Source organism: Aquarana catesbeiana, linkage group LG06 (assembly GCF_042186555.1).
Source record: "Aquarana catesbeiana isolate 2022-GZ linkage group LG06, ASM4218655v1, whole genome shotgun sequence".
Lineage (NCBI taxonomy): Eukaryota > Metazoa > Chordata > Amphibia > Anura > Ranidae > Aquarana > Aquarana catesbeiana.
The window spans coordinates 302,746,980-302,760,355 of record NC_133329.1 but is presented as its reverse complement, the minus strand read 5'-3'; the positions used below and the strand labels follow the sequence as shown (position 1 = coordinate 302,760,355).

General features: G+C 45.0%; 1 protein-coding gene across 8 annotated transcripts in view; it reads left to right on the top strand.

Annotated features, from left to right (window-relative positions):
* Positions 1-1,501: 1,501 nt before the first annotated feature.
* IKZF2 (IKAROS family zinc finger 2) overlaps positions 1,502-13,376 on the top strand; it is a 138,068-nt gene continuing 126,193 nt past the window's right edge. For 2 of the 8 annotated variants that reach the window (XM_073633570.1, XM_073633568.1), the window contains exon 1: positions 1,521-1,927. Coding sequence is in view for 1 of the 8 variants with exons in the window: in XM_073633566.1 (XP_073489667.1) it covers positions 1,862-1,927 (66 nt within the window). In the remaining 7 variants the exon portion in view is untranslated. Of the gene's footprint in view, positions 1,928-13,376 lie in introns of all 8 variants that reach the window. The other 6 variants (XM_073633566.1, XM_073633567.1, XM_073633561.1 and 3 more) reach the window with 6 other exon arrangements.

Here is a 13,376-nt window from a genome sequence, read left to right as displayed (position 1 = left end):
TATTTGTAGTCAGAGTCTTCACTTAGAAATGCGATACCCTACCTACCAAGGCCTGAGGTGAGCCTTGGCCTAGCTGGTCAGTATGCCTGAAAAGAGGACATCCCCTGAATGTATGAATAAGAAAAATGTACAATGTTTGAGTATGTATAAAGGTTTGGGAGAATTAAGTGAACAGCCCCCCCCCCCCCCCCATGCTGCCAGCGTGACCCCGGAGAATAAGGTGAACAGCCCCCCCTGCTGCCAGGAAGGGGGTAAATCCTTCCGGGGCTGAAGTGGTTAAAGGGACATCGGCACTGAATATCAGTGTCCTGATTATCAGTTCAGTCCCACCAGTGCTGCTAATCAGTGTCCACCAGTGCTGCCAATCGGTGCTCATCGGTTTGGCCAATTAGTGCCTCCTCATCAATGCCCCCTATCAGTGCTGCCAATCCGTGCCCATCAGTGCCTCCTATCAATGTCACTTATCAGAGCCCATCGGTGCCACCTATCAGTGCTGCCAATCGGTGCCTCCTCATCAGTGCCACCTATCAGGGCTCATCAGTGCTGCCAATCGGTGCCCAACAGTGCCACCTATCAGTGCCTCCTCATCAGTGTGGCTTCATCAGCGCCCATCAGTGTTTTTACCTGTTTGCAAAATTTTATAACAAACTATGAAAACATTTTTTTTCAAAATTGTTGGTCTTTATTTGTTTATTTAACAAAAAACGAAAAAAAAACTGGGATTAAATTCCACCAAAAGAAAGCTCTATTTGTGTGAAAAAAATGGTAAAAATGTCATATGGGTACAGTCATTCAAAATGTGACAATGCTGAAAGCTGAAAATTGGCCTGGGCAGGAAGGGGCTGAAAGTACCCGGTAGACAAGTGGTTAACAGCACCCCCATGCATTGGCACAATGCCCACATTTTCCGCAGCAGCTTGAGATTGTAATTTTCTGGGACTTTGTTAGCTGAGTTTCTCAGTTTCCTATCCACGTGAATGGTGTACTGTACCTGAGACATGTGTGACCCCAGGATACAGGAAGACAGCAGACACCAGCCCTGGGGACACCCAACACTCAGGTAAGTACCGTCTCTGGTGCGGATTTGAAAGACATGAAATGACAAAACTTCAGATTTAGGACTAAACATCACAATAGTATTGTTATAAAGCGGAGTGTAGTGAGGGTTGTAGTGTGATGATGGGTGACAGCTGTGAGTGCGGGGGGCACCCTGTATGGGGGGTGTCAGCTCCATGGCAGACAAGTTTCTGTGAAGTGGAGGGTGATCGGGGCTGGGCAGTGCTGGGTGTCGGTGATCGGTGCTGGGTGTCGGTGATCGGTGCTGGGTGTCGGTGATCGGTGCTGGGTGTCGGTGATCGGTGCAGTGCTGGGTGATCGGTGCTGGGTGTCGGTGATCGGTGCAGTGCTGGGTGATCGGTGCTGGGTGTCGGTGATCGGTGCAGTGCTGGGTGATCGGGGCTGGGTGTCGGGTATCGGTGCTGGGTGTCGGGTAGTGCTGGGTGTCGGTGATCGGTGCTGGGTGTCGGTCCTCCCGCCCGCCCGCACACATGATGCAGCAGATCCCGGGGACAGTGTGTCCTGGATCCACCCCTGGCTGCTGAGATCACTGGAGACATTGCGAGCCGCGGATCAAGTGCACTGTCCTGTAATCGATTGCCGAGCGCCTGGAGCCGCGAGCCTTTATTTATTGGCCGTGTGTCTGGGGAAGGCTGGCTGTACTGCCGCTCTCTGCCAGCTTCATCCGTTTCTCTGGGTTTGACCAGCTGTCCCGGGCTAACCCCTGTGCTGTGCTGAAGATGGAGGAAGTCAAAGCTGGATTACCCTCGGCTCCGCCACTACTACTGCCATAGTTCTGCAGTGTATGAGGCGGGAGGGGGGCGGACACTCGGCACAGGGATGGAGCGGGGCCCCCGCAGGACCTGCTAAGGTGAGGGCAGTGTGGGGGGGGGGAGAGAGAGAGGGGGCAACTTAGATTGTCTGTGCCGGGGGCACTGCCCGCCCGCCCGACTGCCTGCCTGCCTGCCGGGGACTTGTTGCTATCTGAGACGGGGGGGGGGAGCTGTCATCATGCCTGCTGAGCCGGGACATGTGGAGGGCTTATCGGATCCAGGTGACACCGACCACTGCTTGTCATAGGACCGGCGATCAGCATTGCAGGGAGGGGGCATCGCTGCCATAGTCTGTGCAGGACAGAGTTCAGGGGTCCCCCCCCCATGTCATGTATTGATTGGTGTCCCCCCCCCATGTCATGTATTGATTGGTGTCCCCCCCCCATGTCATGTATTGATTGGTGTCCCCCCCCCCATGTCATGTATTGATTGGTGTCCCCCCCCCCATGTCATGTATTGATTGGTGTCCCCCCCCCATGTCATGTATTGATTGGTGTCCCCCCCCCATGTCATGTATTGATTGGTGTCCCCCCCCCATGTCATGTATTGATTGGTGTCCCCCCCCCATGTCATGTATTGATTGGTGTGCCCCCCCCCCATGTCATGTATTGATTGGTGGCCCCCCCCATGTCATGTATTGATTGGTGGCCCCCCCCATGTCATGTATTGATTGGTGCCCCCCCCCATGTCATGTATTGATTGGTGTCCCCCCCCCATGTCATGTATTGATTGGTGTCCCCCCCCCCATGTCATGTATTGATTGGTGTCCCCCCCCATGTCATGTATTGATTGGTGTCCCCCCCCCCCATGTCATGTATTGATTGGTGTCCCCCCCCCCATGTCATGTATTGATTGGTGTCCCCCCCCCATGTCATGTATTGATTGGTGTCCCCCCCCCCATGTCATGTATTGATTGGTGTCCCCCCCCCATGTCATGTATTGATTGGTGTCCCCCCCCATGTCATGTATTGATTGGTGTCCCCCCCCCATGTCATGTATTGATTGGTGTGTCCCCCCCCATCATGTATTGATTGGTGTCCCCCCCCCCATGTCATGTATTGATTGGTGTCCCCCCCATGTCATGTATTGATTGGTGTCCTCCCCCCCCCCCATGTCATGTATTGATTGGTGTCCTCCCCCCCCCCCATGTCATGTATTGATTGGTGTCCTCCCCCCCCCATGTCATGTATTGATTGGTGTCCCCCCCCATGTCATGTATTGATTGGTGTCCCCCCCCCATGTCATGTATTGATTGGTGTCCCCCCCCCATGTCATGTATTGATTGGTGTCCCCCCCCCATGTCATGTATTGATTGGTGTCCCCCCCCCCATGTCATGTATTGATTGGTGTCCCCCCCCCATGTCATGTATTGATTGGTGTCCCCCCCCCATGTCATGTATTGATTGGTGTCCCCCCCCCATGTCATGTATTGATTGGTGTCCCCCCCCCATGTCATGTATTGATTGGTGTCCCCCCCCCATGTCATGTATTGATTGGTGTCCCCCCCCCATGTCATGTATTGATTGGTGTCCCCCCCCATGTCATGTATTGTTTGGTGTCCCCCCCCCCCCATGTCATGTATTGATTGGTGTCCTCCCCCCCCATGTCATGTATTGATTGGTGTCCTCCCCCCCATGTCATGTATTGATTGGTGTCCTCCCCCCCATGTCATGTATTGATTGGTGTCCTCCCCCCCATGTCATGTATTGATTGGTGTCCTCCCCCCCCATGTCATGTATTGATTGGTGTCCTCCCCCCCCATGTCATGTATTGATTGGTGTCCTCCCCCCCCATGTCATGTATTGATTGGTGTCCTCCCCCCCCATGTCATGTATTGATTGGTGTCCTCCCCCCCCATGTCATGTATTGATTGGTGTCCTCCCCCCCCATGTCATGTATTGATTGGTGTCCTCCCCCCCCATGTCATGTATTGATTGGTGTCCTCCCCCCCCATGTCATGTATTGATTGGTGTCCTCCCCCCCCATGTCATGTATTGATTGGTCTCCCCCCCCCATGTCATGTATTGATTGGTGTCCTCCCCCCCCCCCATGTCATGTATTGATTGGTGTCCTCCCCCATGTCATGTATTGATTGGTGTCCTCCCCCATGTCATGTATTGATTGGTGTCCTCCCTCCCCCCATGTCATGTATTGATTGGTGTCCTCCCCCCCCATGTCATGTATTGATTGGTGTCCCCCCCCCATGTCATGTATTGATTGGTGTCCCCCCCCCATGTCATGTATTGATTGGTGTCCCCCCCCATGTAATGTATTGATTGGTGTCCCCCCCCCATGTCATGTATTGATTGTTGTCCTCCCCCCCCCCATGTCATGTATTGATTGGTGTCCCCCCCCCATGTCATGTATTGATTGGTGTCCCCCCCCCATGTCATGTATTGATTGGTGTCCCCATGCCATGTATTGATTGGTTGCCTCCATGCCATGTATTGATTGGTGTCCCTATGTAATTTATTGATTGGGAGCGTGGTGTCCCCCTGTCATTTGATTGGGAGCGTGGTGTCCCCCTGTCATTTGATTGGGAGCGTGGTGTCCCCCTGTCATTTGATTGGGAGCGTGGTGTCCCCCTGTCATTTGATTGGGAGCGTGGTGTCCCCCTGTCATTTGATTGGGAGCGTGGTGTCCCCCTGTCATTTGATTGGGAGCGTGGTGTCCCCCTGTCATTTGATTGGGAGTGTGGTGTCCCCATGTCCATTATTGGTAAGGATCGTGATGTCCTCGTCCTTTTATTGATTGGTGCCCCCATGTCATTTATTGGGAGCAAGGTGTCCCCATATAATTTATTGATTGGGAGCTATGTGCCTCCCATGTCACATATTGATTGGAAGTGCGGTGTCCCCATATCATCATTCTATATTGGGAGCGTGGTGCCCCTTCATGTAATTTATTGATTGTGAGCGTGGTGCCCCTCATGTCATTTATTAATGGGGAGCGTGGTGATGGGGGGGGGGGGGTCAACTGGCAGCTATATCATCAGCAGAATTCTATCATATGTGTGAGTATATGTGCTGTATCCTGACTATAGTGACACCATCCCATTGGCATGTCACTTGTGACGTGTTCTATCAGCAGAAATCTATAAATGTGTATATAAAGGATCCTGACTATAGTGACTGTAATGACACCATCCCATTGTCCTGTCACTTAGGACATTGATGAAAGTGTGACTTGTTTTATCAGCAGTAAAAAATGATCACATCTCTGATCATACTGTGATATATCCTGACTATAGTGACACTATCCCATTGTCATGTCACTTGGATGGAAATGTGACATTAGCAGCAGAATTCTGTAATATCTCTGGTGAAGCTGTAATGTATTCCAACTATAGTAAACATATCCTGTCGTCCTGTCAGTTGGACTTGGATGGAAATGGGGCCTCTTAGCAGCAGAAATCTATAATGTATCTGAGGATACTGTGATATATCCTGATTATAATGACACCATCCCATTGTCACTCAGACATGGATGAAAATGTGACATGTTTCATCACCAGTAAAAGTCCCTAATGTCACTGACATAGGGGCACAGTCCTATTGTGATAGATCTTGGACTTGGATAAAAATGTGATGTGCTCTAGAATATCTCTGATTATACTGTGATTCATTCTGAATAAGTGACACTATCATATTGTCACTTGGAGTTAGCTGAAAGTGTGACATGTTTTATCAGCAGCACTATCTATCCTGTTTGAGGATAGTCTGTTATATCCTAACTATAGAGGTAATGTTCTTTAGTCCCCTTATTTGAACATTAAAGTGATTTGTAAATCTCAGACATGAAATATGAAAATAGCAATATCCCTTTATAGTGTGTACTTCCTCTCAATCCAGAGCGCTAAGTGTTATTTCCGTCTGCTGCTTTGTTTCTCTGCTATCAGCATGAGTCGCTTCTGACAAGTTTTCCTGACACCAAGAGAAAAAAGGTGACCTGGGAGGGATCTCCAACAGATTGACAGCCTCAGCTCTGTGAGCTCTCCTCACTGGTGTAACTTCAGCCCCCCCCCCCCCCCCTGCTTTTCAGAGCTGAAAGATCCTGTGTAAATTCTGCACTTTGGCTGTAGGGGAAAGACAGCTGTAGTTAAACAGGTACAACTTATGTAGGGGTATTTGTTTCATCTCTGTGCCTGAGGCCAGTCACTTCACTTGGTATATGTAAGGCAGGTCTTGACAAATTTGCTTTGAATCTAGGAGCCAGCTAAAAAAGTTAGGAGCCAACTAACAAATCTTACGGGTGGAACATGTGATGTGATAAGGTGAACTTATCATTTAACCCTTTCACAGCCAGAGCCATTTTTGCATTTAGAAAATCATTTTAGGCCTGAAGATTACATAAACCCCCCGAACATTATATATTTTCTGAAAGAGCATGAAATGGTGGTTGTTCCAATTTTTTATGTCACACGATATTACCACAGAGGTCTAGGGAAAACCAAATTTCGGTAAAAAACACATTAAAAGTTAATTTGCCCAATTTTTTTGATAAAATATAAAAGCTGAGTTGCACTGATTTAATAGAGACCCAACATGTTGGTACCCTATATTTTTTCCATAGGTGATGCCTTAACAGCTCCCTATAGGTCAGTGATGGTGAACCTTGGCACCCCAGATGTTTTGGAACTACATTTCCCATGATGCTCGTGCACTCTGCAGTGTAGTTGAGCATCTTGGGAAATGTAGTTCCAAAACATCTGGGGTGCCCAGGTTTGTCATCACTGCTATAGGTCATCATCAGTTTAGTGATATGAAGGAGGTTTTTTTTTGTGCTTGGATGTAACTTTCATTTTTTACAAAAAAATAAAAAAATTATATATTTTTTTTTTTACTTCACTTTTTTCCCCCATCACATAGGGGACAAAAAGTTTTTGGTGACAGGTTCCCTTTATTGAGCAGGGACACTGCATGTCTCCCCTGTGCTCCACTGAATGCAATGCACATTGCACTGCATTACATTCTTTCCCGGCCTTGATATCTGGGGAAACTGTCAGCAGGGACCCAAAAGTGACGTCACACATCACTTATGGGTCAACGGCTAAAAGGGGAGGAGAGCGGATGTGTGTCCGCTCTCCTCCCTCACCTCTACCCAGTGGCACTCGCAGAACGACAAGCGGTGCCCGGGATACAAAGTGGTGGGGTAGGGAGCATTCGGATGGCAGCCCAAGCGCCAGGACCAATCTTCTTGTGTACCTGATGCAAAGGTTTACAACCACTACCATTACCCTTTTTTTCAGTCGTGGCACCCTTTTAAAATGATGCACCCCATTCTAAAGTGTAAAAAATGAAACTTGTAGTTTTACATATTGCAACAACACCTACATACTTGGGACACTCAACGTTAGAGGTGATTTATTCTTCTCCCTCAGTTTTTCTTCCTCATTCATCTAGCATGACCCCAGTGCTGACAGAGAGGGGCAGTTGAGGGGCAAACAAGGATGTCCATAGATGCCCAGTGTTGTCTCCCCCATCAAACTATGATGTCATCAGTTGTTAGGAAGCTGGCCCACACGGTACCCAAAGTTTTAATGGTGCACCATAAAAACTTGTGGTTTTGTGGAACCAAAAAAGGCAAGCTTGATCCACCTGCTTATTGACAATTTTTGGGCAATTTGGAGCACTTTAGACATTTTGCCAAGGCACCCCTGAAGAACCCCAAAGGTGCCCCAGGGTGCCATGGCACCCTGGTTGAAAAAGACTAGTCTATAATATCTCTGTTGGTGCCCAACTATAGTGACACGATCTCATTGTCACTTGGACACGCATGGAAGTGTGATGTTTTATCAGCAGCAAAAATGTTTCTCTGGCGATACTGCAACATATCCCAACTATGGTGGCACTCCCCCATTGTCACTTGGTGATAGATGAAAGTGTGACGTGTTTTATCAGCAGTAAAAACCTATAACGTCTCTGAGGATGCTGCGACATATCCTGACTATCGTATTTTCATGTCACTTGAACTGGATGTAACCTGTTTTAGTATAATCTCCTGTAACTGACATTGCCATCACTGTACTTTTTGATTCCTGTGATCTGAGTGACATTTTCAGCAACATTATGTTGATCCTGAAGTTAGATGGAATATCACAATGGGAAGTGTCATTATCACATGACGATGTCCATGGATTCTTGTAACAGTGACGTTATTCATTCAGCAGCAATCGAATGACTCCTGTGATCCAGTACAGTGACACATTGTGACAGTATTGCCTGTTATGTGAGTGGATTATTGTGACAGGTCCGAAGCACTTTCTGATAGTGTTTTTGTGACATCTGGGGCAGTGCCATTCTATGTTTGGACTGTCTTTGGCATTTAATGAGAGTGGTGACACTCGGCAGCAATGTCCATGTTGTGATCCAGTAGAATGACACATTGAGATTGAGTTACTAAAACTGGAGAGTGCAAAATCTGGTGCAGCTGTGCATGGTAGCCAATCGGCTTCTAACTTCAACTTGTTTAATCCAAAGGGGTTGTAAACTCTCGTGTTTTTTCACCTTAATGCATCCTATGCATTAAGGTGAAAAAAACACCTGGCAGTGACCGGCCCCCGAGCCCCCCCGTTTTACTTACCTGAGCCCTGGAGTTTGACCCACGACGGAGACACGCTGTCCCTCTGCCCGGGGTTCTCGGCTCTTGATTGGATAGATTTATAGCAGCGCAGCCATTGGCCCCCCGCTGCTGTCAATCAAATCCAATGATGCGGGGGGCGGGGCCGAGTCCTACATTCGGTGTCTATGGATGCCAAATGATGGACTCGGGAGCGCGCCCGCAAGGTAACCCCCCCCGGGAGAACGCTTCTCCTAGGGGGTTATACGATGTGGAGAGGAGCTGCCAAGGGACCCCAGAAGTCGAGGATCGGGGCAACTCTGTGCAGAATTAACTGCACAGTGGAGGTAAGTATGACATGTTTGTTATTTTAAATAAAATAAAAAATCCAAGCTTTTACAATTTTTATTAAAGCAAACCCTCTGTGACATTATCTCCTAGTAATGTGTTTGGATTATTGTGACATCTCATGACACCTCTGGCAGCGTCAGTCTAACTTTGGACTGTCCTTAGTGTTTTATGACATTGGTGGCACTGACTTTCCAAACCGCAATATTCGTGTTGTGATCAGACTCCTAATGTCAATATCACATCATAGTGTCACTGGGTTTACAGAGGGATTTGTTGGAGAGTTGTGGTGAGTCACACTATTGTTATATATTTATGTGTTGATGTAAATGGTGTGAAGAGGGTAAATGAAGTTCTAGTGTGTAGATGGCATTATGAAATAATAATTACTGCCACTCGGTATGTGTGCAATAATTGTGATCGGACACCATCCGTGGGTGTGATAATCAGAAGAATGTCAGGGAATATCAGTGTGATAATAAGAGATGTCAGATAGGGAGGTGTAAGAATTATTATAGAATAATGTGATGTTTGGATATGGTGTAACTTTAAGACAGTGACCCTATTCATTATAGAGTGCAGAAAAAATAGAAACAAATCACTTTGATGAAATACAGTTACTACAGGTTGAGTTCTGGTTGTAATGGGTTAATATACTTTGGTGTTAATCCCTAAGAACAAGCATCCTGTACTGAATATAGCCAATGCATTGAGCGTGATGTGACACTGGTGACCGTGGTGTACTGGTAATAGTATGGCACTGCTGACACTGGTTGTGTTGGTAATGGTGTGACAATGGTTGTGTTGGTATTGCGTAATGGTATGACACTGGTGACAATGGTTGTATTGGTATTGGGTAATGGTATAACACCGTTTGACAATGGTTGTATTGGGTAATGGTATGACACTGGTGACAGTCGATGTGTTGGTAATGGCATGACACTGGTGACAATGTTTGTAATGGTATAAAACTGGTGACAGTGGTTGTGTTGGTATTGGGTAATAGTATGACAATGGCTGTATTGGGTAATGGTATAACACTGGACTAGTGACAATGGTTATATTGGGTAATGGTATGGCAGTGGTGATAATGGTATGACACTGGACTGGTGACAATGGTTGTAATGGGTAAAGGTATGTCACTGGTGACAATGGTTGTATTGGGTAATGGTATGACACTGGACTGGTGACAATGGTTGTATTGGGTAATGGTATGACACTGGACTGGTGACAATGGTTGTATTGGGTAATGGTATGACACTGGACTGGTGACAATGGTTGTATTGGGTAATGGTATGACACTGGTTACTTTACTGTTGATTCATATTTTGGGAAAATGAGGAGCAAAGGTGTTGCCTATGGCAATCTGTACAATCTTTGTACAACTAACTTTTTAAAGCAGATCTTCACCCACAATATGATGCTGTAATGGGTAATAGTATGACACTAGTGACAATGTTTTATAATGGTATGACACTGGTGACAATGGTTGCATTGGGTAATGGTATGGCAGTGGTGGTAAAGGTATGTCACTGGTGACAATGGTTGTATTGGGTAATGGTATGACACTGGTTACTTTACTGTTGATTCATATTTTGGGAAAGTGAGGAGCAAAGGTGTTGCCTATGGCAATCTGTACAATCTTTGTACAACTAACTTTTTAAAGCAGATCTTCACTCTCAATATGATGCTGCCTCTCTCCCCTCTGCTGTGCAAATTGGGCTTTTTTTTTTTTAAATAAGAACTTCTGGCTTGCCCCAAAATGCATATCACTTGCATAGGTGAATGACGTGCCCTTTGCCCGCTCTGTCCTCTGGGATATGAACATCACATAACCCAGGAGGCATAGTCCTTCATTGAGAAAGGGAGGGGGGTGGGGGGGCTATTTGGGCATCACTGGGAAAGCAGACGGCTGAACCCGGAAGATCCAACAGCTTCCTGAAGACATCATGCAAGATGGTCAGTGCAGAAGGAAAGCATATCATAGCAAGACAACACTGGATCCGCTGGGTGGGTGAGCACATTAACTGTTTAGGACCCAGAACCAGGTCAAAAAGAGTGGAGGGAGGGTTAGGATCCACTTTAAGCTGGCCGTACACTAGTAGATTTTTGTAGATTCATCAGTACATCAGAGGTTTGGTACTCCAAAAATGTGTTTGCTTTTATCCTTTGATTTCAGAATGAATGGAATTTCCCCCGAATTAAAGGCACATTTGCTGCTACATTATAGAACATTTTGAGAAAAAATTTCCATCCTGACATATACATTTTTTTTTTGTCCTTACAGTAGAAAGTGTTTGTTGATTTTGACCCTGTTATCTTTTAGAAAATCAAATGAAAGCTTTGAATTTTTTTTTTTTTTTTTTCTAACAAACTTTTACCTATGCTGTGGCCAGCTTTACCAGTACTATGTCATATGAGCACCTACCTAATCTAACCAATCAACTGTATCCAATGGGGCAAGCTCTTGAGCTACTTAGTATTTGGTAGGGATTGTACAATCAGATTGTAACATGTGGTGACCTTTTTAAGCTTTCATTTTTCACGCCTTTGCTGACTATATCAGATATAACAGTGGTGGTTTCTATGGGTAACACAGACACATCTGGTTGCTATGGGCAACATGGACACATTTCCTCATTCCAATTTGGATGTATTGGGCTTGTTGTGAGTCATTTAATTGGATAATGACAAAGCAATGACATTTAGTAAACCAGCAGCAGTTATTTAGCTTTTTACCGGTTAATGGAAAGTAATTACTGCTTGCCTTATTAAATGAAGGCCTTTGTGAAGAAATTGACAGTTTGATATTGGGATGTTGAAACACAGATGTCAATAGTAATGAATGGATGCTGGTGTCAATTCATTATTTAAGAATGATACAAATCTGGTGAGAGAGACTTAGCAATGCAAATGACAGTTGGTCTGTTGGTGTGATGGTGGTTGGCAGTTTGTTGATGATAGTATAACAATATTAATGCAACTTCTTCTTAGCAAGCAGGCCAGTGAGCAATGATGATAGATATCATCTGTAGTGGAGGTTATTGAAGGTCCATGACCACAGATGACTTTTAAACCAGGTCACAGATGTGGGGATTACCTAAACCTTGTTACCCAATAAAAATCACCAAAGGAAGAATGTCACTCTACGTTCCAGAAATGGTCTCTTTCCTCACCATGCTCTCTGATAAAATACCCTGTTGATGCTTTTTTATATACTTTCAATTTGTTTTGACGGGCTTTACAAATACCACTTTGTACGTCTTCTCAATAGGGTGTTGCTTCTTGATTTTATCATTTTTATTTTTTCTTCTTTTCCACATTGTTGCCCCTATTTTATCTTTATTTTTTATCTTTTGACAGTTGTCAGAAGATGCTAGTCAAATCACGATTTAAGTGTTACCTGTTCAGCTGACAGTGGGCTGATATGATTGGGAAAGTATTTTTTCCATTCCAGCGTCATTGATGACAAACCCAGTGACCGCAAAGCATAGGCGGATGCATGGGGATGACCCAGAATATATCCACTGAGGACTGGTGATCTATGGACCAGTCTGGGAAGTAATACTGTCTGAATGGTTTTGGGTTCTCTATTGTAGCAGTGTGACATGGGCTAGTAAGGAATAATGTGATCTTTGGTAATTCTAATTGGTATTTTATCTGCACCTTTTAGAATTGAGTGGTTAGAGTGGTTTAAAAAAAAAAAAAAAAAAATTATATATATATATATATATATATATATATATATATATATATATATATATATATATATATATATATATATATATATATATATATATATATATATATATATATATATATATATATATATATATATATTATAATTTTTTTTTTTATTTTAGCCAAGTAATTAGGAAATGTTACTTAAAGTGGACCTTCGGCCATTTTTTCAACTTTCCATCTATTAAATCTTCTGCCCTTGTTGTTTTAACTTTTGGATAGTAAAACATTTTTTTTTTCTGCTTACCTTATACAGCCCACTTCCTGTTTCTTGTCTGGTCATTAGCCTAGTCTTATGACATCATGCACAGCTCTCTTTCACTCTCCTAAGAGTTTGCCAGGAAGGGAGGGGGTGGGTTATGAGAGCTGCAGAGTTGGAGGTGTGCCTATGTGTGTCTGTGTAAATCCAGGAAGTGAACTTAAGCTGCCCACAGTTAAAATGGCTGCAGCCAGATTTAGTGGAGGGAGATTACTGCAGCATATTTGGCAAGTACAGATTCGCATTATATATAAGATAATATGCAAAGTGGTTGGAGGCATGCTTCAGAATGGCAAAGATGTTTTTATTACAAATTATGTGAGCAGTCTGCAGTTCCTCCTTAAGAATATGTTGTATTTTCATAGCAGCCAACTGGAGGAGCTCTTGGCTTCCTTATGTGTTTTGCATCCTTCACTCCTTTTGTTTAAAAAAAAAAACCGTCTACAGGGCTCAATAGCCCAAGAAGGCTGCTGCTATTCTGGTCTCTCTTTGGAATACCTATAGTGCTCTGAGAATTCCTTGCTATGCATTAAGTGTTTAAATGTTTTTGGTAAAAACAGACTGTAAGAGTATGTATGTAC